This window comes from Schistocerca piceifrons, chromosome 10, assembly GCF_021461385.2.
Source record: "Schistocerca piceifrons isolate TAMUIC-IGC-003096 chromosome 10, iqSchPice1.1, whole genome shotgun sequence".
In the NCBI taxonomy this organism is placed as follows: Eukaryota; Metazoa; Arthropoda; class Insecta; order Orthoptera; family Acrididae; genus Schistocerca; species Schistocerca piceifrons.
Window position 1 is genome coordinate 95,568,951 of NC_060147.1, and position 23,226 is coordinate 95,592,176.

The following is a 23,226-nucleotide window of genomic DNA, read 5'->3' on the forward strand; positions in this document are numbered from 1 at the left end:
TTCGTAATCTTTCTCCTTAATACTCTCGCAATATTTAAACTGGAGGTTTGCGTCGGATGGGTCGGCTACTTCTACCACTACAACTTTCGGTAAAGTCTGCCGGTTAGGGCCAGAACTTTCCGTTACTACTTCAACATTCAATTCCTGCGGGACGAAACACGACGCATCTTGCTCGTGCTCCCCATTAACATCAACTATTTCTAGTAAAGTCTGCCGGTTAGGGCCAGAACTTTCTATCACTTCACAACTACTATCCTCCTGTGGGACGAGACGCGGCAAATTCTGCCCGCGCTCTCCATAAATACTTCTCCCGTACAGGCCCCTATAATCTCTTAGTTCGTCGTATAAGCGACCGAACTGCCGTAAACAGACCTCATCCCTCTCTGCATCCCCTCGCTCAATGACGGACGTGTTATCCGACATCTGATCTTCTCTCAACAATTGCGAATCATTCTTAAACTCAATCTCCAGTTCCGCTGCGGGTATTAGAGCTGCCACTTTATGATCGATTTCCGGAACACTACTTAAATTGTTCTCACTGACAGCGAATGTATTTTCTACTGCCGTGTATACAGCTGATCTACTACTTGTGGGCGCACTCTTTTCTCTTAACACTGGCACACTCTCCCGCCGTTGATTATTCCACACGGAATTTTCATAATGACGATACCTGGGTTTTCTCCTGTTATTGGGCCGCCAAAATTTCTCCACGCCCGCTCGGCCCCTCACCGGCGCGGCTAATGGTTTCCCTGTCTCGTCCCAGCAGATACGCTCCCCGGATGCTGCTGAGGCGGTTCATCACACCCTCTGGCGTTATTACTATTCTGTGAGACCCGTATCACGTTAGTACGATACTGGTTTCCGTCATTCCTGTTATTATTTGCATTGTACCGATTGTTATTACGGTCCGAACCATTATTGTTATTGCTGCCATGGTTGCGGTATGCATTATTTCCATGGTTATCGTTGTTGTGGTTGCTGTGGTACCCGTTGTTGTTACCACGGCCTCTACCACTGTCGCGATTATTGCGCCAATTGTCCTCGTCCTCAACTCTTTCCAGGAAATCATTGACTGTCCTATAATTGCTTCCTACGTAGCGTTTTGTATCATCTGGAAGCTTCTTGTAGAGTTCCCAGACTATTTCGGATTCCGTGCGGCGATCACGCAAATATTCCAACTTGCGCATCCAGCCCTCACAAAACTCCCTCATCGAACCGCGCGAATTCGCATCGAAAGGCCTCGATACGACAAATTCGCGCCAGACACTTTGCTGTTTTTGCTCTGACCAGTATTCAGCCAGAAACAAATTTTTAAACTCGTCAAAAGTCAGGTTCGTAATGTCGAGGTTTAAGCCCCAACGCTTGGCATCACCAGCCAGCACATCAATAACCGCATTAATTTTTCTCTCATTAGTCCATGATCTGGGTAAAACTCTTTCACAATTCTTAATGAAATCCGTCGCGTGTATACCGCCTTTTTTCAAGGGGTCGAACCGCTCCTCTTTCGTCAACAATTCCGAACTATGTGCACAGATTGGCACATAGCTCTGTTTTTCGTCAAGTTTCTTTTCTAATTCCGACACTCTCATAATTACTTGGCAAGTGGTTGTCGCAAGCGTTTCCACTTCCCTCTTTTTCTCTTCGCAGGTATTAGCCTGCTTCGTCACTTTGGTATCTACTTCGGATACTAAAGCCTTTAAAGTTTCCACCTTCTTTTGATCCTCTTTTTTCACTAATTGAATTTGTTCCGTCACCTTATTCTCGATGATCGGAGCAACTGATTCTCCTACACTTTTCTCGATTCTGCTAATTTCGGAATCAAAACGAGTATTTATGCTCGCAATTTCCGCCTGAACGCCTACTATTTCCTGTTTAAGATTACCGATTTCGGTATTAATTACAACAATATCTTCTTTGATTTTATCAACTTTTGTATTAACAACTCCAACATGGTTGTTAACAACATTAATAGCTTTGTTCTGATTGTCTAGCTTTCGTTCAATCTTTTCAGACTGAGCTTCTTGCTTGGCAGACAGAGCTATAATTTCTGCCGATTGACTCTTGATTTCATTAATCAAAACATTCAATAAATCAGTTAAATTCCCGGAGACTACCGGTTTTACTTCCGTAGCTGGTTCCTCTATACATGTTCCCCCGTATTCATCATCAAGGGGTACAGATTTGATTTTCGCTTCCGATTCCGAAACATTTTCTAAAGTTTGGAATTCCATTTCTGCTCTTTGTTGCGTTTCGGCGGTCGCGTCTTTCATGCTAGCCGCCTGCCCCTGAACAATGGGAACCGCCGTGCGCGTTTCCCACTGTTCGACCGATTGTTCCGTATCCAAGTCTACCAAATTTTGGTAATTGTTGCCTTCACTCATTTTAATAATTTTCAATATAAATGACAAATCTCAAATGTAATTAGGATTACTCCCACTACTTATTCTCGCTGACGTAACGGCCTGTACGTAACCAGTACTTTGTTACGAGATTTGCACAATGCCAAATTCGTGTCCAGAACAACCTCAAAACCGAAGATTGTCCTGTCACGGTCGCCACGTGTAACCTCCCCCCTCACTTATCGACCTTAATGACAGTGAAAAATTAAACCGCGTGTACCTAATGGTAATTTTGGAAAAGCAATCGTCACCGAAGTTAACCTGTCGGTAAAGAGGGAGGAAAGGGTTACATCTAAATGAAAGGAAATGTGCTAATGAAACTGGTGGAAATTAATTTTGAAAAGGGGTAAAGTTAATAAAGAAAGTAAATGTGCAGCCGTTACATTAACAATTAACTAGCGGTAATTAGGTATTTGAGATTTGGGGAAATCACGGTCGCCAGTCCTAAGGACAATTACTATAGTAACTGAAAAAGAAAGATTATTACACATATAATTAGCACTAGAAGCGTGGCAACTGAAGGTTGACACGTGTAGTGTGAAAACTGAAAGTTTGTCAGAAGTAATAAATTTCGCTACACCCTGACTTAATTTAGCAAAAGAATTAATAAAACCGGAAAATCGAAAGTTGATTTAGTGACTGAAGTTAATAGTGAGCTTTCTTTCTGAAGCACATCGAAATTCAGTAAAATACGGTTAGTCTTGGACTACCTCAACAATCATTTCAAAAGCTACTTGAATCTACGCAATTTAGAAAGAAGAGATTTAACTTTGAACTTGAATTAAATGATTCTGAACAATTAACAATAGTAAAATTTAGTACGTACCAAGCTGAGCTGCAGTCACAGGTAAGCTAAAATACGGTAACAAAACTCGCACTCTTAATTTGTGCTTGTGTAATCTAACTATTGTAGCCAGCTCTGAGACTTTAACTGAACTTTGAAATTAAAGCAGTGAAATCTAATTATATTATTTTAATGCTGGCGTTTGAATTTCAACGACACTCGGGTTCATTTCGGAAAAGGAAGGGACCCTGCTTGGCAATGCAACTGGGACAATGAGCAACAGAGGTTCATGCTAAGTTGCTGTAATTTTGCGAGGCAAATGGAACAATTTGAAAAGCTGAGGTCTGCCATACAGTTCTGAAACTTTACGTGCTTTTAGTCTTCCTTGTTGGTTGATTGAAGGTTTGAAGCCGTCGATCGAGGAGGTGGCGACAGTCACTCATTGTCGGCCGTCGCTGTTGCAGAAGCTGGATGTTGGCGCGCCTTCTTCTCGACACGGTCACCAGGCGAAACGGGCTCTTGATGTGCGCCAGCTAATGCTTCCCGTCCGCGACACCATGTCAGAAACTATCATCGCGAGTCGAGCGCAATTACATGCTGCCAAACCCGGAAAGCGCGGCAACTCGCGGGAGCGTCACACAACACACCTGCTCCACTCGCTACTCCAGCCAGACTCCGACTGCCCCGCCCGCGCTCCACGCGGCAGAGTTCACACTCTCAAAGATCCTACACACTTTGATTCTTCACACGACCTATCGACGTAATGGTTCGATAGCAGTTTTCCCTAGGCAAGACCCAGCGTAAAAATACAAATAATATTTACGAAACAAACCAATTATACATCGACATAAGTGCATAAATATATATATATCCAAACAGTAAAGCAATTACAATATATAAAGAGACAGAAATGTCATATCTTGAGGTAACAAAACAAGGAAAAAAATAATAGTACAATAGATGGAAATAGGAGGATATGCATTTCCGGCGTTACAAAGTTTAACAAAAATGAAGTTTTTTTATTATAAATAAATTCGTGTGTATAGGGAGTAATTTTCGCGTGACGTGACAGTGCCAAGTAACCCAGCTGGATGACACTTGGACCATACACTGAGACAAATGCTGCATTATAAAATGGCTCAAATGGCTCTGAGCGCAATGGGACTTTAACATCTGAGAACTACTTAAACCTAACTAACCTAAGGACATCACACACATCCATGCCCGAGGCAGGATTCGAACTTGCGACCGTAGCGGTCGCACGGTTCCGGACTGTAGCATCTAGAACCGCTCGGCCACCGCGGCCGGCCGCTGCATTATTGTACAGAAGATAATCGAAAGAAATACGCAATGAGACGAACGGAAATGACACTTTTATTCAAAGGCAGGAGTTACAATGAAGTCACTGGGATTAATGGTCGTTCCTCGGACGTTACAAAAAGCGGGAGATGGTTCTTAACACTTAGCCATCCGCACGTCTCGTACAAATTTATTCGCTTGGCGCCGGCAGCCGCTAATTCGGGTTATTTGGCTTGTTGCCGACCGTTCTTGACATCAGCAGGAGATTATAAATTGTAACGTTTTGCTCATCGTTAGTTCTCATGAGTTCTCAACCCTGTTCACCTACTTTCATGAAATTTCGAAGATATACATACGTAAATAAATACAAAATTTGTTTGTTCCATAAATTTGTTTATTTGCATTGTCTTTGGTACTTAGTACACTTCTCGCCATTAAAATTTCTACACCAAGAAGAAATGCAGTTGATAAACGAGTATTCATTGGACAAGTATATTATACTAGAACTGACATGTGATTACATTTTCACGCAATTTGGGAGCATAGATCCTGAGAAATCAGTACCCAGAACAACCACCTCTGGCCGTAATATCGGCCTTGATACGCGCTTGGGCATTGAGTCAAACAGAGCTTGGATGGCGTGTACAGGTACTGCTGCCCATGCAGCTTCAACACGATACCACAGTTCATCAAGAGTAGTGACTGGCGTATTGTGACGAGCCAGTTGCTCGGCCACCATTGAACAGACGTTTTCAATTGCTGAAAAACCTCGAGAATGTGCTGACCAGGGCAGCAGTCGAACATTTTCTGTAGCCAGAAAGGACCTGCAACATGCCGTGGTGCATTATCCTACTGAAATGTAGGGTTTCGCAGGGATCGAATGAAGGGTAGAGTCACGGGTCGTAACACATTTGAAATGTAACGTCCACTGATCAAAGTGCCGTCAATGCGAACAAGAGGTGACCGAGACGTGTATCCAATGGCACTCCATACCATTACGCCGGGTGATACGCCAGTATGGTGATGACGAATACACGCTTCCAGTGTGCGTTCACCGCGATGTCACCAAACACGGATGCGACCATCATGATGCTGTAAACAGAACCTGGATTCATCCGCAAAAATGATGTTTTGCCATTCGTGCACCCAGGTTCATCGCTGAGTACACCATCGCAGGCCCTCCTGTCTGTGATGCAGCGTCAAGGGTAACCGCAGCTATGGTCTCCGAGCTGATAGTCCATGCTGCTGCAACGTCGTCGAACTTTTGGTGCAGATGGTTGTTGTCTTGCAAACGTCCCCATCTGTTGACTCAGGGATCGAGACGTGGCTGCACGATCCGTTACAGCCATGCGGATAAAATGCCTGTCATCTCGACTGCTAGTGATACGAGGCCGTTGGGATCCAGCACGGCGTTCCGTATTACCCTCCCGAACCCATCAATTCCATATTGTGCAAACAGTCACTGGATCTCGACCAACGCGAGCAGCACTGTCGCGATACGATTAACTGCAATCGCGATAGGCTACAATCCGACCTTTATCAAAGTCGGAAACGCGGTGGTACGCATTTCTCCTCCTTACACGAGGCATCACAATGACGTTTCACCAGGCAACGCCGGTCAACTGCTGTTTGTGTATGAGAAATCGGTTGGAAACTTACTTCTTGTCAGCACGTTGTAGGTGTCGCCACCGGCGCCAACCTTGTGTGAATGCTCTGGAAAGCTAATCATTTGCATATCACAGCATCTTCTTCCTGTCAGTTAAATTTCGCGTCTGTAGCACATTATCTTTGGGGTGCAGCAATTTTAATTGCCAGTAGTGTATTTCTCTTTCATATGATAAGCAGCAAAACAGTCTCCAAGATGTAACGCAACTCCACAAGGCTTGCACAGTAAGTTTGTTGTCTTTTTTGATTTTGTTTTTGGAACATTCATGGTATTTCTTTCGTTTTCGTTTATTTGTTTCGGAAATACCGGATCATGATGAGACGTGGCAACCTCCAAGTTTTGCTCCGCGCATTCGTAGCAAGTATTCGTATCATCTCTCGTCTGCCATGATGAAATGGCAGAAGTACTTATAAAAACAAAAAAACTTGTTGACGTGTGTAACTTATTGCTACCTAAACAAAACACCAACAGAATGCAAAAGACACTAAAGTGCTGTCGCCGGCCACTGAGCGATACTATGCACACGACACCACTGCGGTGTCGCCGGCTACTGAACGATACTATGCACACGACACCACTGCGGTGTCGCCGGCTACTGAACGATACTATGCACACGACACCACTACGTTATCGCCGGCTACTGAACGATACTATGCACACGACACCACTGTGCTGTCGCCGATACTATGCTCACGACACCACTGTGGTGTAGCTGGCCACTGAGTGATACTATGCACACTACACCACTGTGGTGTCGCCGGACGGCAGAGTGTTAATACGTTATGTGACCACAACGGTCGGTAGTGCATGTTATTCAACGTGCTCCGTTGTCGGCCACGTGGTTGGTTAGGTGTTCTTTTGTTAGGAGATTCCATTCCTGCACCAGCACGTTTTATGTGGGCGTGGTGCAGTATGACTCCCCCACACATCCCACACAAGCTTGATAGGATGCAACTTGGGGGAACAGGCAGGCCAGTTCAATCGCCAAATATCTTCTCTTCCCAGGACCCCTTCCACCTGTGCTGTTCGATGCGGTCTCGCATTGTCATGCGTAAAAGTGCAGTCACAGTTGAACGCACCTCTGAAAAGTCACACATGAGGAAGGACTACAGTGTCACAGTAACATCAACCGGTGAAAGCACCGCGTTCAACGATTTGGATGTTAGTACACCCATGTGGCTTTATGCTTCCCCACACCATAACATGTGGATCACCAAAACGAACATAGAAATGAGGGCTTCAAAAGAAGAGCAATGGGGTGTGGTGCGTTTCTTTACAACGAGAGAAACAGAAATTCGTCAAAGAACGGCAGGAGTGTATGAAGAACATTACATTTCTGTTCTCAGGGTCAAGAGGTGAGACAAACAATCAATGAAGGCCGATGACCCACGATCTGAAACGCCACGTTACCGACACCATTGTCCAGCAGGCGGATATCCTCATTATTGGAGATCAGAGAGTTTCTGTGGCAGCCGCGCGGGATTAGCCGAGCTGCCTGAGGCGCGTGTCATGGACAGTGCGGCTGGTCCCAGCGGAGGTTCAAGTCTTCCTTCGGGGATGGGTGTGTGTGTTTGTCCTTAGGATCATTTAGGTTACGTAGTGTGTAAGCTTAGGGACCGATGACCTTAGCAGTTGAGTCCCACAAGATTTCACACACATTTGAACATTTTTGAAGTTACTGTAGCAACCGTCCGCCTCGATAGGTGAGACTGAATACCAGGCAAAGGGGCCCGTGTTAGATTCCTAGCTGGGTCGGAGATTTTCTCCGCTCAGGGACTGGGTGTTGTCTTCATCATTATCTCATTCACATAGACTCGAAAGTCGCCGGAGTGGCGTCAACTAAAAAGATTTGCACCAGGCGACCGGTCTACCCGACGGGAGGCCCTAGTCACACGACATTTCATTTCCCCGCCGCAGAATCGGGTTGAGCGTTGGAATTGCACATGGAGTGCCCTCCGCATACTGGGGCCCTTCTTCGATGAATTTCCTTTCCCCGAATTCCTTCCGCTGTCAGGAAACGCATTACATCTCTTTCGCTTCATTTCAAGCCTCCGTTTCTGCTTCCAGCGTGAGAGAGTCCGATGGACGGTAGGCGTGCACGCGCTCACTCTGTTGTCATGTGGGAGTGCGCCTGTGTCTCTCTAGCGGCGAGTTTCGGGCATCATCGCTCTTTTAAGGACCACGCATTCCGTAGGTAATGATTTTCCGAACCATTCAGCTGGTTCCATTGTACAGTCTCTGGCTCGCTTCTTTTCGAATGCGTCTTACAAAGTTAGATAAACATACACTATATGATCAAAAGTATACCCCCCCAAAAAATACGTTTTTCGTATTAGTTGCATTCTTCTGGCACCTACTGCCAGGCACTCTATATCAGCGACCTCAGTCATTAGACACGGTGAGAGCAGAATGGGGTGCTCCGCGGAACTCACGGACTTCGAACGTGGTCAGGTGATTGGATGTCACTTGGGTCATACGTCTATATGCGAACACAACATTATGAGGGAAATTCTCAGCCCTTACACAATGGAAAGTAGTTAAACTAAAACCCCGCAAACAACAGAAAAATTATCCAGCCTTGTGAAGGGATACGAAAAATAAGATAAATATTCTGTAGACACATTCAACAGACTCCCAGAAAAACAGACTTGCTCACAAAATTTTAACATATACGGAATGTCAGACAACTGTACCTTTGATTCAGCCAGTCAAGGTAGATCTAGAAAGAGCCCAGATAAATTTCTTGGACATTATAGACAGACTCTAAGCCTAGTCGGTGTAAGAAAAACTCTGACAATTGCTCGTGGCAGCAAGTGTGGATACTGTTTATTGTGATGACTAGAGCTTCAACAAAAGACGAAGTTTTAGTAAGTTAACATCAATTACGAAAGAAAAAAGTAATTTCACGTCTTCTTTATGTACTATTCCTCGAATTCTGTACGCCACTGGAAGCAACCGTTGTTCTCTGTAACCTGGCTACACTCTAGATATGTCTCTGAGGAATATTGAGACAGTCTCAGAAGGTTGAATTTTCCCACGTAACTGCAAACAGTGGAAGCACAGGTATTAGAAGAGGACAGTTTGTCCCTGTCTCCCGTCGGCCCTCTCTTTTATTCGACGATCTGACAGATCTCCAAAAGCGCTCTGCATTCTGGGCGTGGACAGATGGATCGTCCGAAGCGACAAATTCCACAGAATGGTGTACAAATGCTTGTTGGAATCTGATGTGTCAGGACAGCATGGAATTCAGCCTTTTACACAACGATGCAAGCGCAGCACAGTAGGCTGTGGGGCGGTAGGACTGGACCAAGTGACACATCAGGCAATCACCATCGACAGTTGCACTGAACATTTATTTGGCGCATTTAAACAAGACAAATAACAAATAAAACCATCAACACATTTTTAAAATTACCACACGACTTTAAATTTACCATTTAGATGAGAGCAAGTTACATTCATAAACCACGGCACTTATGGCCTTTTGCACATTTAGTAAAATGAGTTAAAATTATTTACTCAAAAACTATTATCAACCTGAAGAACAATTTAGTAAAATTTAACGAGAAAATATAGTCTCGTTACTGCAGTGATTGGTATAACCCAAGTAATTCAGAGTACAGGCAACAACAAATCAGATGCCATGGCACTCTACCACCTTACTTAAATGGCAGGCACCCTACAATGTAGGATAAAATATAAAATTTCCTGGGACCAAGCAACCTCGTGGGATTCAATAAACTCCGCTGTTTCCAGTACAGGCTCAGCCTGGACCCCCAAACGGGATCAGCAACGGTCACGAATAGGCACGAAAAATCCCAGAACTAGTGGGTATCTACAAGAGACTGGCATCTGCCTTAAGTAACTAAAACACAATTATTCGTTACAGCACATCATCTGTAGAATTAATCAACCTATTAATGAACATTAGCTAAGCAGTACAAATCTATTATCTTATGTGCGTAAGGCCAATTATACATTAAGCCGCGAGTGAACTAGATACAGGGACAGCAGGCATGCGCGGGCAAAGGGGGCGGAAAATATACAACAGCACAAGCAGGACGCAACCCAGGACCCTGCACCCGCTATCAAGACAAAAAGCAGAAGTCCCGATAAAACGAAATCAAAATGCAGCAAATAGCCACACTTAAATTTGTGATTAAATCAGAATTAATTACAAAATCCACATACGGTCATTGAAGGAATTCTTGTAGTTTCATTAATAGAATCAGGTTCACACTATTAAACATACAATAACAACTGGCCTCTCAGTAACTCGTAAGAATTTATGAAACAACTCATTTAGTATTACACACGTGTCTCTCAGACACACTGTTACTTCAGATAGAAACGTAACAGTAATGTTATTGCAATTCACGGCAAAATATACCCAGGGAAAATTTTATCCAGTTGGTCAGCTTAACTCCGTCGTGTGATATAAATACAATAACCAGACGGCACTTAGACAAGGACCAACCAAACTGTTTTCAATGATGGTTATGGTTCAAATGGCTCTGAGCACTATGGGACTTAACTTCTGAGGTCATCAGTCCCCTAAAACAGAACTACCTGAACCTAACTAACCTAAGGACATCACACACATCCATGCCCGAGGCGGCAGTCGAACCTGCTCACCGTAGCGGGCGCGTGGTTCCAGACTGTAGCGCCTAGAACCGTTCGGCCACCTCGGCCGGCAATGACGGTTAAACACTGACAGTAGCAATCTACAAACAGAATGTATCAGCACTCCAGGCCCTAGTAAATGTTGATCATCACATCACATACAGCTCTCACTAGAACACTGCGTACGAAGCAAGCTGAAATTAAACTTATTCGAGGACATAGTAGGAGTAGCAAGGGCCAGCTAAGGAAATGAAGTCAACAGTACAGAACGCAGTAGTCGATTCCGGCCACAATTTACAGCACAAGCAAGGCCCTTACCATCTTGCTTGTTCGACGAAGCCAGCCGCCGCAGATCCCGCTGCCCGGAGAGATGTAGCAAGCGAAATACACCAACGGCTGCCCAGTAACTTGACTGCTTCCACGCCGGCGATATTTCCTACGGCTCATCACCCGGGCAAACAGACCCTTTTAGATGCGCTCTTCCTGCTGCCTCGCACGGCACCTGTGCTGTCCGCCAGACTTGGAAATACGACGTTACTCCTAAAGTGCGGGTCATTTATGACGGCGGCCGAGTTTAGGTTCGTTCTGCGCATCTGACATCACAAAACAGAGTCAGCCAATGAACAGAGAACGACGTTGCCAGAGCTCGACTGCAGTGCAGAGCACGGACGAGTGTCTTCAGTTTTAGAAACGTTCAGTCATAAACAAAGTAATTGAACAAAAGCAATGTCTTGATTGCAGACTTACTTTTATAGAAAGTTTGGAAAAAGCATTCTTTATACCAATTGCTTCATATTCCATTAATTAATTAAACCAAACAAGCCTCCTAATTCAGGCGATAGCAAGGAAAGGTGTTTGTATCATTCTCACTAATCGCTTTTTCGCAATAAAGAACAGCGGTAATTGTTTATTTCTTATTGTACTTCGACGAATCGTAAGTAATTCATAGTCATACCAACAGTGTTTGTCGGTATTTTGCGTGATATTTTAAAGTCCTCTGGGTGATTTATTGAACGACAAGCAGTGGTAGTGTAGTGGTTAAAGTGTATGGCTGCTAAGCGAAAGGTTCTGAGTTCAAACCTTGCTTGGTGTTTAATATTTTCTTTCTTTAAAAGCAATATCGAAGTGTCTTACTACATGAATTTTATTCGTTTGAATGTAATTTTTTGAAATTTCTAGTGGCAGCTAAAATCGACCATACGGAAAGTATACGCTATGGACTTTTACCTCTGCAAACTCTTCAAAATTTCGTGCAATGGTTTACTACATCTAATGCTGCACAATAACTGCGTTGAACTTCGAAACAAAATTAAGTCATTTATGGGGGGAAGGTATCAGTCAAGAAGATGTGTAAAAATCAAATTTTTGGGCCACTTAGTTTTTGTGAAATCGAATGATAAACTGTGTCAAAGCAGTCGAAACACCATGTGTCTGCACAGGCGAGCAGTGCAATGATGACAAAATCGGGCACATCGCGGAATGCGGGGAGCACGTCTCTGTAGCAGCGAAAGGGTTAATGCGGCCGTGGTGGCTTTACTTCATAAACTGCGCGCTCCACCCTAAACGTTAAGTTTGCGAACTATACTATGGCGCTGCTTCTCTTGGGGCGTACAACTGGCAACGCAGCAATCTCCCGCGTCTGAGCGGGCATGCGCGAACCGCCAAGATAAAAGAATTGAACTATTGGCGTCCCAAAGCAAAATCCTCGCTACTTGCTAGAGCTTAGCCCTCGCTCCCTCATCGGCCCGGTAGGTGGCGCCACCATGCGCTCTGCGCACACCGCCGGAAAGATGACCCATACCAGCGGCGGGAATATCGCTCATTAAGCCACACGGCTCAGAATCCTCCGTTCCTCATTGTACAGTAGGATTTAAAGCCATCTGTTACAACTTTGATCCCTGGTAAGATGAAGTGCTTTATGAGAGAGACAGAAGTTTTCTTGCACCTCGAATATACGCGAACTATGAAGTACTTCCAGGATTCCCTTTCAATGCCTCCGAAGATCAGTTTTTGTATTCAGTTTCATTTTTTAGTGACCGTCCTTTACTGCATTTCTTGGTAGCTATATACGCTTCGTCTATTTCAGCTATCCTGTTTTGTTCACCGATAGGAGCACTGTCATTCGCGAATATCACATCTCGACAGAACGCGTAGTAGTCGCAAGCGGTGTTCGTCGATAACTCACAAGGAATTCCTTGAGTGCGAGGTCGCAAATTCAATCTTTAGTAACACTCGTGTGAAAAGTGATGTGTTAACAGTTATGACAGGAAAAACATTCGTTGCCAGGGACCAGAGTTATAACAAATGGCTTTAAAGACGGCCGCTGTGGCTGAGCGGTTCTAGACGCTTCAGTCCGGAACCGCGCTGGTTCTACGGTCGCAGGTTCGAATCCTGCCTCGGGCATGAATGTGTGTGATGTCCTTAGGTTAGTTAGTTTTAAGCAGTTCTAAGTCTAGGAGACTGATGACCTCAGATGTTAAAGTCCCGTAGTGCTTAACCCCTTTGAACCATGGCTTTAAGTCTTGCTACACCTTGAAAAAAGAAAGATTCCAGCATGAATTTGTAAAGCATTCTATGGAATTTGTCTCGTCGGACGCTCCATCGGTCCACATACGTAATATGAGCGCTTGTGGAAATTTGTCGAATCGACGATTAAAAGGGAGGACCGAACGGGAGACACGGACAAACTGTGCCTCTTCCAGTACCTGCACTTCCACAGTTTACAGTTGCACGGGAAAATTCAACCTTCTGAGACTCTCCCGGTATGTCTCAGAGACATATCTGGAGTGTATCCGGATTATGGGAAACAAGGATTACTTCCAGTGGCGTATAAAACTCGAGGAATAGTCCATGTGCTTCAAGAGAGCGATAGAAGATTAATGTCTGAGAAGTGGAGAGATCAACCTTCTATGGGGTGTATGTATTACATTTCAAAAATGGACATCGTCGACACTTCAGTAGTGTTCAAAAGAAACCATTAACTTGCTCAATGAATAGCGAATGAAAAATTATGCGCCAAAGTGTGAGTTACAAACCGTGAAGGACGTCCAGCTAGGTGTCCACTCTCAAGGAATGCGTGTAGAATCATCCTGGTGTAACGGGGTGATGAGAACTGATGGAATGTGATGTCGTGCAACCGAATGAGAAACAGTCTCCCGTGGAGCTTATCGTGAAACTGCTATCCTTCAAGGCGGAGCTGCAGATAGTGCGATATCATGTTTTGTAAGCACGAAAAAAAAGAAAAACACCCAGATGCTGAATTTCTCCAATAGCTCTAGGTGGTATGAATCGCAATGTCACACGTTTTCAGCAGGAATGGTTTCCTCTAAACGAGTATGATTTTTATACTCATACCAGGAATCAAGAAAAAGCAAGTTATTTCGACCAGCTATTGGCCAAAAGAAATGCTCCTACCATAGTTGTGTTTCTCTTACGCCCATTTGCTCACTCTTGATGTGCTGTGACGTAAATATTCCCTGCTGCCCTTGCAAGATCACGCACACGAGGAAGAATCGTAGGGGCCAAAGCACCTCCTACTTATCACAGCGCAACAAATTACTTGCCAGCCAATTTACCATCCATATTAACAGTCGTCATAATTGTATAGGAGTGCGTTAAAGGCGCTGATCTTCGTTGATCTTGACACAACTCTCTTGGTTCCTCTAATTTCCAGGGTTCCTTTCACATGCATTTCCTCTTCAAATCCCGATTGGTCGGAATTGAAAACAAATTCCTTACTGAACTATGGGATACGTTTATTTATCTCAAATATTTTCGGGAAGATTCCGCAGTTTGCTATGCAGCGTCAAAATGACACTTTTTTTGTTTGAAATTTCGCTGCCTTACGACTACCAGTTCTGTAGCACTGTTTGCTTCCTTTGAAATCACTGTAATCTATGTGGCGCGCAATTTGATGTGCATAACGTAGTAGCTCACTATCATGCACATCCTGTGTTTAAGCTGTACCTAGCACCCTTGAAACACGCAAACACCGGTTTTTGTAACAAGTGCGCCATGTCCTCCCTTGAATGTCCGTAGTTTTTGTTATGCACTACATCGTCATATTGTTGCGGACTTAATCGAAATCTGTTCATAATTGTTTTCCCTACCCTGCAGATGAACTTCCGTGTACGTAATCATGTTTAGTACCCGCTGCTTGGACGACGGTTGTCCTTTACTAATTTGTGGTTCCCTATCCGACAAGGAAGATAAACTGCAGGGCGCGACACCTGTTTCAGTATCATTTTCATTTGTTAAGCGCGTATCGTCGTCATTGTACTCCTCAAGTACATTGTCCGCACACTGCAGCGTATTCGACGCCACACATTCCACAGACCCATCTTGCAGAAACGCTAATATTCATTTGCCACGTCTTTCTCACTCTGCGAAACTCCTTGTGCTCCTTTTCGAAGAACTGTCAACTTCGCCAACTGTTGGTGTAGATATAACGCAAGGTTTGCTTTGTTTATCGTTGCCATTGCTCTACTTTGTATCAATATCACTAGCACTAACTACGCTCCGTGGCCTTCACCATTGGACATCTCCTGTTGCCATTGGCAGTCAATATTGTGGTTGCATGGTTGTAAGAGGTATGTGCTGCCTGCGATATGTAAGCTATAAGAGAATCTGAGACCAAAGAGCAGTGTTGACTGCAGTACGAACTGTGTAGCAGCAGCAGTAAGTTGTTGCTAGCGAGCAGTCGCTAGTCTGTCGAGTGTGGTGTATCATGTTGGCTGGGCCGGTCGCGGTGCAGCGATGCCGGAGCCTGAGTATTATTGTATAAGGTAAAAAGCAGCCTCGCGCATATCTAGTAATGTTATGTGAAGTCCCATGTAAATGTTTTAAAACTCTCGTAATAATAATCTTCCTCATAAAAAAGTAACTTTTAACAACCATTCATTTCAATTTAAAGAATTTACTAATTTCTCCCATCCATGATCATCCCGATTATAGCAATAGAAAAATCAGTTGCTTCCATTCATAAAATGACAAATCTGTCGGCCAGCATTGCAAAGAGCTGTGTCGGAAAATTTTTTATATAAGAGCAGATATATTCGCCGTTTTTATTGAGGTAAGAATTTTTGCTTTTTTTTATTCAGAATGATCTTGCAGGGCCATGACGCAGCGCTGCTGTCGTCCAAATTCTACCAGGTTACTGAATTTATTTTTTATTACGACGTTTAGGAATTTTTCTGTTTCGAGCTTTTATTAAATGGGAAACAAATTTTGTGTGGAGGTTAAATGTGAATGAATTTCTGTAAGGAGGTTATAAATGGGAACCAATTTTGCTCTGAGGTTACACAATAAATAGAATCATAATAATTATTATATTTTATTACAAATTATTTTGTGGGGAGGTTACACTTAACGTGAATATTATTTATGTTAACATTGTGATTCTTGAGTTTCTCCCGGCGTATTTGATAATCAAAATATCCACGGGTATGCTGCCGGTCTATAGTGTCCAACGGGCACAATATTTCGGCGATCAAACATGTCGCCATCATCAGGTGAACTGACGGACTGAGCTCCTGTGAACGTGCCGGCACGGAGATCCGTACGCTATGGCTGCTCAGAGGGAACTGGGTTCGGTGGCGGCGGCGGCATATTTAAATACCCTCCGACCGCGGCGCGCTCCCTCCGCCGTCCGCGCCCAGCGCCACGGTCGCGCGGTGGAACAGATTGCGACGGCGTCTGAGATGACGTCGGTGTGATGGCTCTGTCCGCCGTGGTCGTCACCAACTATACGTCTGCTCGATTTACTCTTGATTAACCCGATCGCTGGTTCCCAAGCCTTGCTAAGATTATAGCCACAGTCACGGTTTATGAGGTCGTCATTGGTGCGAATTTCGATGGCCTCTCTAACAACGCTGTCCCAGTATCTCGACGTCTGTACCAGAATCCTCGTGCGGTCATACTCCATGGCGTGATTTTCCGACAAACAATGTTCAGCGACCGCCGACTTGCTCGGATACATCAGTCGAGTGTGCCTCTGGTGTTCACGGCATCGATCCTCGACGGTACGCATCGTCTGACCAATATACGACTTGCCACATTGACACGGAATCTGGTACACGCCGGCCTTCCTCAAACCGAGGTCATCTTTGGCACTCCCCACCAGTGCACGAGTTTTATTTGGAGGACAAAACACAGTTCCGACCCGGTGTTTCTTCAGAATGCGGGCGATTTTCCCCGAGAGTGCGCCTGTGTATGGAATAAATGCAGTGCCTACCTCCTCCCTCGTGACTTCATCCATCTCAACAGGTAGTGCTGCAGTGGTTGGGCGGAGAGCACGTTGAATCTCTCTGACGCAGAGAGTCTACCCCAGGAATTGGAACATCTGAGAACTGTATTTCGAAAAAATGGGTACTCAGAGTGGCAGAGTCAACGTGCTCTCAGTAGAGGTCTTCCGTTCCCAGATTGCCTAGAGTGCAGACGTGGCGCTCTTTACTCAGCTTGCCTGAGAGAGAGTCAGCATCTCTGCAGTTTAGGACAGCAAACAGTATGATTGAGCTTGTAAATAGAAAGTTTTCGTTCAGCTATGTACTGGGCAAGGTAGCTAGGAGTGAATAGACTAGCGCAGCCTTGCAGCACCACAAGGCTGGCCAACGTCCGCACGATGACGATGCCCCACCACGCTGAACTCGGTGATATTGCGCCCTCTCTGGCTTGAGTTAGGCCACTGATTAATTTGTTGGATCATGCCGGAAAGTTTCCACGAGGGTTTCATGTGCCGTGTATTGTAGAATTCTTATCGCTCTTTGGGTTACATCTGGGTCAGTTGATAGGAATTAATTTTTATTTATCGCGGTTTACTCCATGTAAATGCAATTTATTCCCACTGCCTGTTAGGAGACTCATGTAATGTGATGATTGAAGGTTGTGAGTTAAAATAAAGTTGTGCTAATCGACTGCATCTGTTTTCAATCAAGTCACTTTCTTAATTAATTTAATGTTCAACATTTGCATCTGGTGTTCAATAGCTGAATATAACATCAATGTGCACCCCTTTTTAATTAAAAGGGATCAATTCTGAATCAATTAATGTTAACACTGCCACCACAGGTCAATCAGGAGTCACAGGGCCTTATTACTTTCTTTGCGCTATCCAATATTGTGGCAGTTTTGCACTCTCTGTTGATCTGTTAGTCAATTAGCTGGGGTGAACACACGCCAGTACCAGATAAGTGATGGGTGGGGTGTTACATAGTTATGAACTAGTGATGTTAATTGTGGCATTACTTCTACTACTGTAGCTGCTGCCACTAATAGTGATTATAGTAGTAGTAGTAATAATAATAATAATAGTAATGACAATAATAACAATAAAGATAGTGGCAGATATAAAAAGAATTAATACATGCTCAAAATAGACGTTTTTATGTACAATGAATTCTGGGGAAAGGAAATTTAAGGAGACTGCACTCGCTAAGAATACTGGAAAATGAGAAAGTTGGCCGGCCGGTGTGGCCGTGCGGTTAAAGGCGCTTTTTGTCTGGAACCGCATGACCGCTACGGTCGCAGGTTCGAATCCTGCCTCGGGCATGGATGTGTGTGATGTCCTTAGGTTAGTTAGGTTTAATTAGTTCTAAGTTCTAGGCGACTGATGACCTCAGAAGTTAAGTCGCATAGTGCTCAGAGCCATTTGAACCATTTGAGAAAGTTGTGGTTGGAAAGAAGGATGTACAAGGTAACGAGATTGTACAGAGCTAATGGTAACCATTGCTGTACCTTTAGTAGAGATGTCATAACTTGTCTTCTGAAGCTGGAGATGTTATTCACTTTTCTAATACAATGCGAGAGGTTGTTCCAGAGTCGGGATCATGCTACTGAGAAGGACTTCGAGAAAGTGGTCGAATGATGGAGTGCGATAGAAAGGATTTTGCTCTGACGGGAACAGGTGCTTTTGCCATTTTGTTCAGAAAATAACATTAAGATCAAGGAGTAAGATGAGAGACTGTGTTCATTGATAAGACAAAGAGAAGACAGAAGGTATTGAAGTCTCTACGCTTGTTTGCATGCAGCCAGAATAGCTTTGCATATGATGATGAAATTTGATCAAAGACTGAAACATCACAAACATAACGATCACAGGCATTCACAACTAGACGCCATGAGCTTCCTGAGATAGGTCATGCAGGATAACGTCCACTGTAATCAGTTGGAAATCGGGAGGACGACGGTTCAATCCTGCATCCGGCCATCCTGATTTAGGTTTCCTGTGATTTCCCTAAATCGCTCCAGGCAAATGTCGGGATGGTTGCTTTGAAAGGGCACGGCCCACGGCCGACTTCCTTCCCCATCCTTCCCTAATCCGAGGAGACCGATGACCTCGGTCTCTTCCCCCAAACAACCCAACCCAACTTGGAACTGTAAGTGTTTGTACAAGTTTCTTTTTCATATCAAGAGGGAAGAGCTTTTTATATTTTCATAGGACATGGAGAAATGCTGATACCTCCTTGCACATTGCAGTTATATGCTCGGTCCAGTTTAGATTTTCATCTGTTATTAGTCCTAGTCTCTTTAATGAAGGAGACAAGTTGGTATTAATCCAATTTAGGGTTAAAGATGGTATGAATTCCAGATATTTCTGGCTAATGAGTCTAGAATGACCAACCAATACTGCTGGAGTTTTGGATGAGTTGCGCCAGTCTTTATACTGCACACAGGTCCTACATAGCTGTCTTCAGGTTTATTGGTTTTGCACTTACGTTAGATACTACTGGAGGTCATCAGCATGTGGGGTTAGCAGTGGGCAAAATTGATGACACATTGATGACGTACAATGAAAAGAGTATAGGACCTAATACCAAGCGCTGAGGAGCGACTGATGCTACCTGCTTCCACTCTGACTTTATTGTGCCGGACCTGACGTATTGCTGGCGAGAAGTCAAGTATGAACGAAACCATCGCACTGTACTTGGCAAGAAATTTAGATTGCCAAGATTGACAAGTAAAATGTTTGAAGTCGACAGTGTAAAAGGCTATGTTGAAGTCTAAGATACTTTTGTTTTAGGAAAATATTTAGTTCCTATGATACACTGCGTTAAGTACCACTGCAAAATACATTGTTTTGAGTGTGGTTTATTGTGGGACAGTGGTAAGGTGTGTGACTTTGTTGTATAAAGGTTCTGCCATTGTAGTTACGTACATATGATTAATTTACGAGGTGAAAGTATATGATGTTTCTATTATATGATACACAAATAAATTTTGTGTGTGAGTAAGCAGTTATTATTTGATTAGTGAAAGGTGATGTGTGGTTTCAAAGCAGCTCAATTTATTCTAAAAATGGTGAAAATTAAAGCCATACTGGCAGTATATTCCGATAACAAGATTCTAGTACTGGAAACTTCAACGCTCTTTAAACATTTGTCCAGTGGATGTGAAAAAGGAAGTCTCTAGTGGCAGTATTATGTCAGATTGAGTTTGATTTTTAATAAATGAAATCAACTAAATCTCGTATCTTTTAGTGCGCTGGCACGAATTATAGCTCCAAAATTCGGTGAAGGATAGAATATTTCGTTGTATTTAACTGATGTGGGCTGCAGAAGTGAAAATATTAGTTTTTAAATGAGTCTTTACGGCGTCATAGATAGCATCCAACATACCACACAAAATCTTTGAAATTGTACTTTTGAGAAAGTGGTATAGGCCTAAATGTTGGAAATATGTAATCAACAAATGGTGATTATCTGTGTCACTTCTAGTTGTTCTTGAGCCGGAACTGCTTCTTTAATGTGAGTATCGGAGTTAGAGCTCAAACCACAGCTTTACAAGTACTCTGAATTAGCTTTTTGTTACCCGAAAGTGTATGGGTTTTCGTTTAAGAGTGTTACGTCCATTTACTTGCTTGATGCCTTTGTGCTATTTGTGCATAAATTCCGCTTCTAAATCCAACAATCGTGCTTTCTCTTCTTCTTTATTGGATTCTTAGCTCAGTTCTAACACTATAACCTGAATGACAAGACCAATATCCGTATGAACAATTCCAGCTGACGCCACACTGAAAACAATGCGACGACACTTTTGACAGGAGCATGTGGAAACTGCAGCATTCAGCTCCGCTGCCCCATCGGCCATCATATCACTTGCTGTTGTGTCATTTTTGTTGCATGTGGAAACCCGGCTTGATGCGTTTCATGTGTGTGGCATGTCACAGCCCCCATTCAGTCGATGCACTGCTTGTTCTTGGCGGTTGGCAGCCCCGCCACCGCTGACACAACGTTTCTGTGGCAGCCCTGCTGCAGCTGTCGTGGCCTAACTTAAGCCAATATGTTGCTTGTATGTGGGGTTGGCAGCCCTGCTTCCACTGACCCGCTGTTTGTGTGGCAGCCCTGCTGCAGCTGACGTGGCCGGCCAGCGGCGTGACGCCGGCGTGCCTGCCCCCGCCGCGAGCCGCCTCCGCCCCCGCCGCCGCCAGCTGCGTGGCCACGGGCTGGGGGCGGTCCAGCCGCTCCGCCGCCGCCTCCACCCCCGCCCCCGGCCGGCTGCTGGAGGCGCGCCTGCCTCTTCTGGAGACGCGCCGCTGCCGCCGCCTCTACCAGCGCGTCTCTGACGTGTCCCTGGGGCCGGGACACCTCTGCGCCGGCCGGCTAGACGGCTCTCAGGCCGCCTGCGTGGTGAGTCCGCAACTGTAGCCTGCCCAGGCTGCAGGCAACGAACTCACTTCGTTCCCCAAGATGTTTGTTTAGCATGTGACATTTTCACATTACAGAAAACAAACTCATTTTACAAATAACTAGCTAGTACCGAGTGTTGCCCGGGTACGTATTTATTCGAATTCTATTAGTCCATGTCTTCCTCCTCCTTCTCCATGTCCATCTCCTTCTCTCCCTCTCTTTGTTCACTTCCATCACCATCACTCTCTGCCCATCTGCTTCTGATCCTCTTCCTGCCCATCTGCTCCTCTCCACTCTCTCTGCCCACCCGCTCCTACCCACTATCCTTACCCATCGGCTCCTTCCCCCTATATTTTATCCAGTCCCCTCTCTCTCCTCCAGCCCTTTCTATCGCCTAATCAACCCCTCTATCTCATTCTCATCTCCTCTACCTCCTCCTCACCCCTTGTATCTCCTCCTCAACCCCTCCGTCTCCCCCTCAAATCTATCCCCTCATCCCCTCTCTCTATCCATGTCTCCCCCCTCTCTCTCTGCCCACCTCCTCCTTCCCCTCTCTTTCTCCTCCAACCTGTCCTCCTCTTTCCTTTCTCTCTCCATAACCTCCTCCTCAATCTTGCTTTTCCCTTTCCTGTCCATTTCTCCCTCACTTTTTCTCTGTCCATAGCCTTTTCCCCCCCTCTCTCTCCACATTATCATCCCATCATTATCATCATTGCTCTTTCTTACCCCAAGAGTATTTCTTTCCAGACTGCAAGTTATATGGTTGTAATTGGTTTAGCAGGAGCTGTTTACTCTCACATTTGCCCACATACGCATATCACATATTTCACCTGTATCCAGCGCTTTTTTTCCAAAAAAAAAAGTTTGAGGGTACTCCGATATTGGATATAATGCGGCGAAAATTACTTATAACCGAAGCATGGGATACCACCTGTCTGCTTTTAGCCATAACGTCATCAACATTTCGAACTAAAAAAAAAAAAACGGTATCGGACTCTTCAGTTGAAATGCTGCTAAAATGAAGCAGGCAATACCGAGAAACACCCAAATCTACAAGATAATGTGGTATCGAACACTTCAGTTTACATGACCTCAAATGAAGCATGCGATTCCCATCAACCCCTAGTTTTCTGCTCACCTCTCACCTCCAACTTAACTTACAATTGCAACGAAAGACAGGACACACTGTCGCACAAGCGACAAGACGGTAATGAATCGCGAAGGATGATGGTAGCGGGACCGTGGAGACAACTATCGGTAGCGCGGTGTTTGAGCGTACGCATATCCGTTTAACACTACCATCGCCCACTATTAGGGGGCGAGGGCACTACGTGCTTGTCGAACTGGCTGCCAGCGATTCAGTTGTCGAGAACGGTTGCCGCAGCTTCGAAATGCTTGAAACAGTCAATGACATCGCTTTTCCCACCAAAAACTGCACTGGTACCGTTCGTACTGCAATTAGCAACACTAAAAAATGAAATAAAAAATTTACGTCCGTGAAATAAATCTTTGGCACTCTTCCAAGTTCTCAACATCGTAAAAAAAAAATTACTTTGTCGACGAAGAAGTTTAGGGGTACGCATCCCCCAGCGTTCCCCCATAAAAACAGCACTGCCTGTATCCCAGAAAATTTCACCCTGCAAATTCGTTTCTCACAGCTCAATGTTTATGAAGTTATATCTCATGAAATACGTGTCATACAGCTATATAATTCTGCAGGTACGTTCATCGGCATATGTCGATACCATCTGCAAAATGTATTGCGAACAGAGTTTGTAGCAATGAACTAATAAAGTTAAACAAAATTCATGATGCGGCTGTTTTTCATGCATC

At 44.5% G+C, this 23,226-nt stretch overlaps 1 protein-coding gene across 1 annotated transcript in view; it reads left to right on the plus strand.

Moving 5' to 3' along the window:
• The window catches only part of LOC124719073 (serine protease 33-like), a 177,106-nt gene that overhangs the window by 125,181 nt on the left and 28,699 nt on the right, over window positions 1–23,226 (plus strand). Inside the window, exon 5 of the mRNA XM_047244755.1 lies at window positions 21,107–21,393. Within this exon, the coding sequence (XP_047100711.1) occupies window positions 21,107–21,393 (287 nt within the window). The remainder of the gene's footprint in view (window positions 1–21,106; window positions 21,394–23,226) is intronic.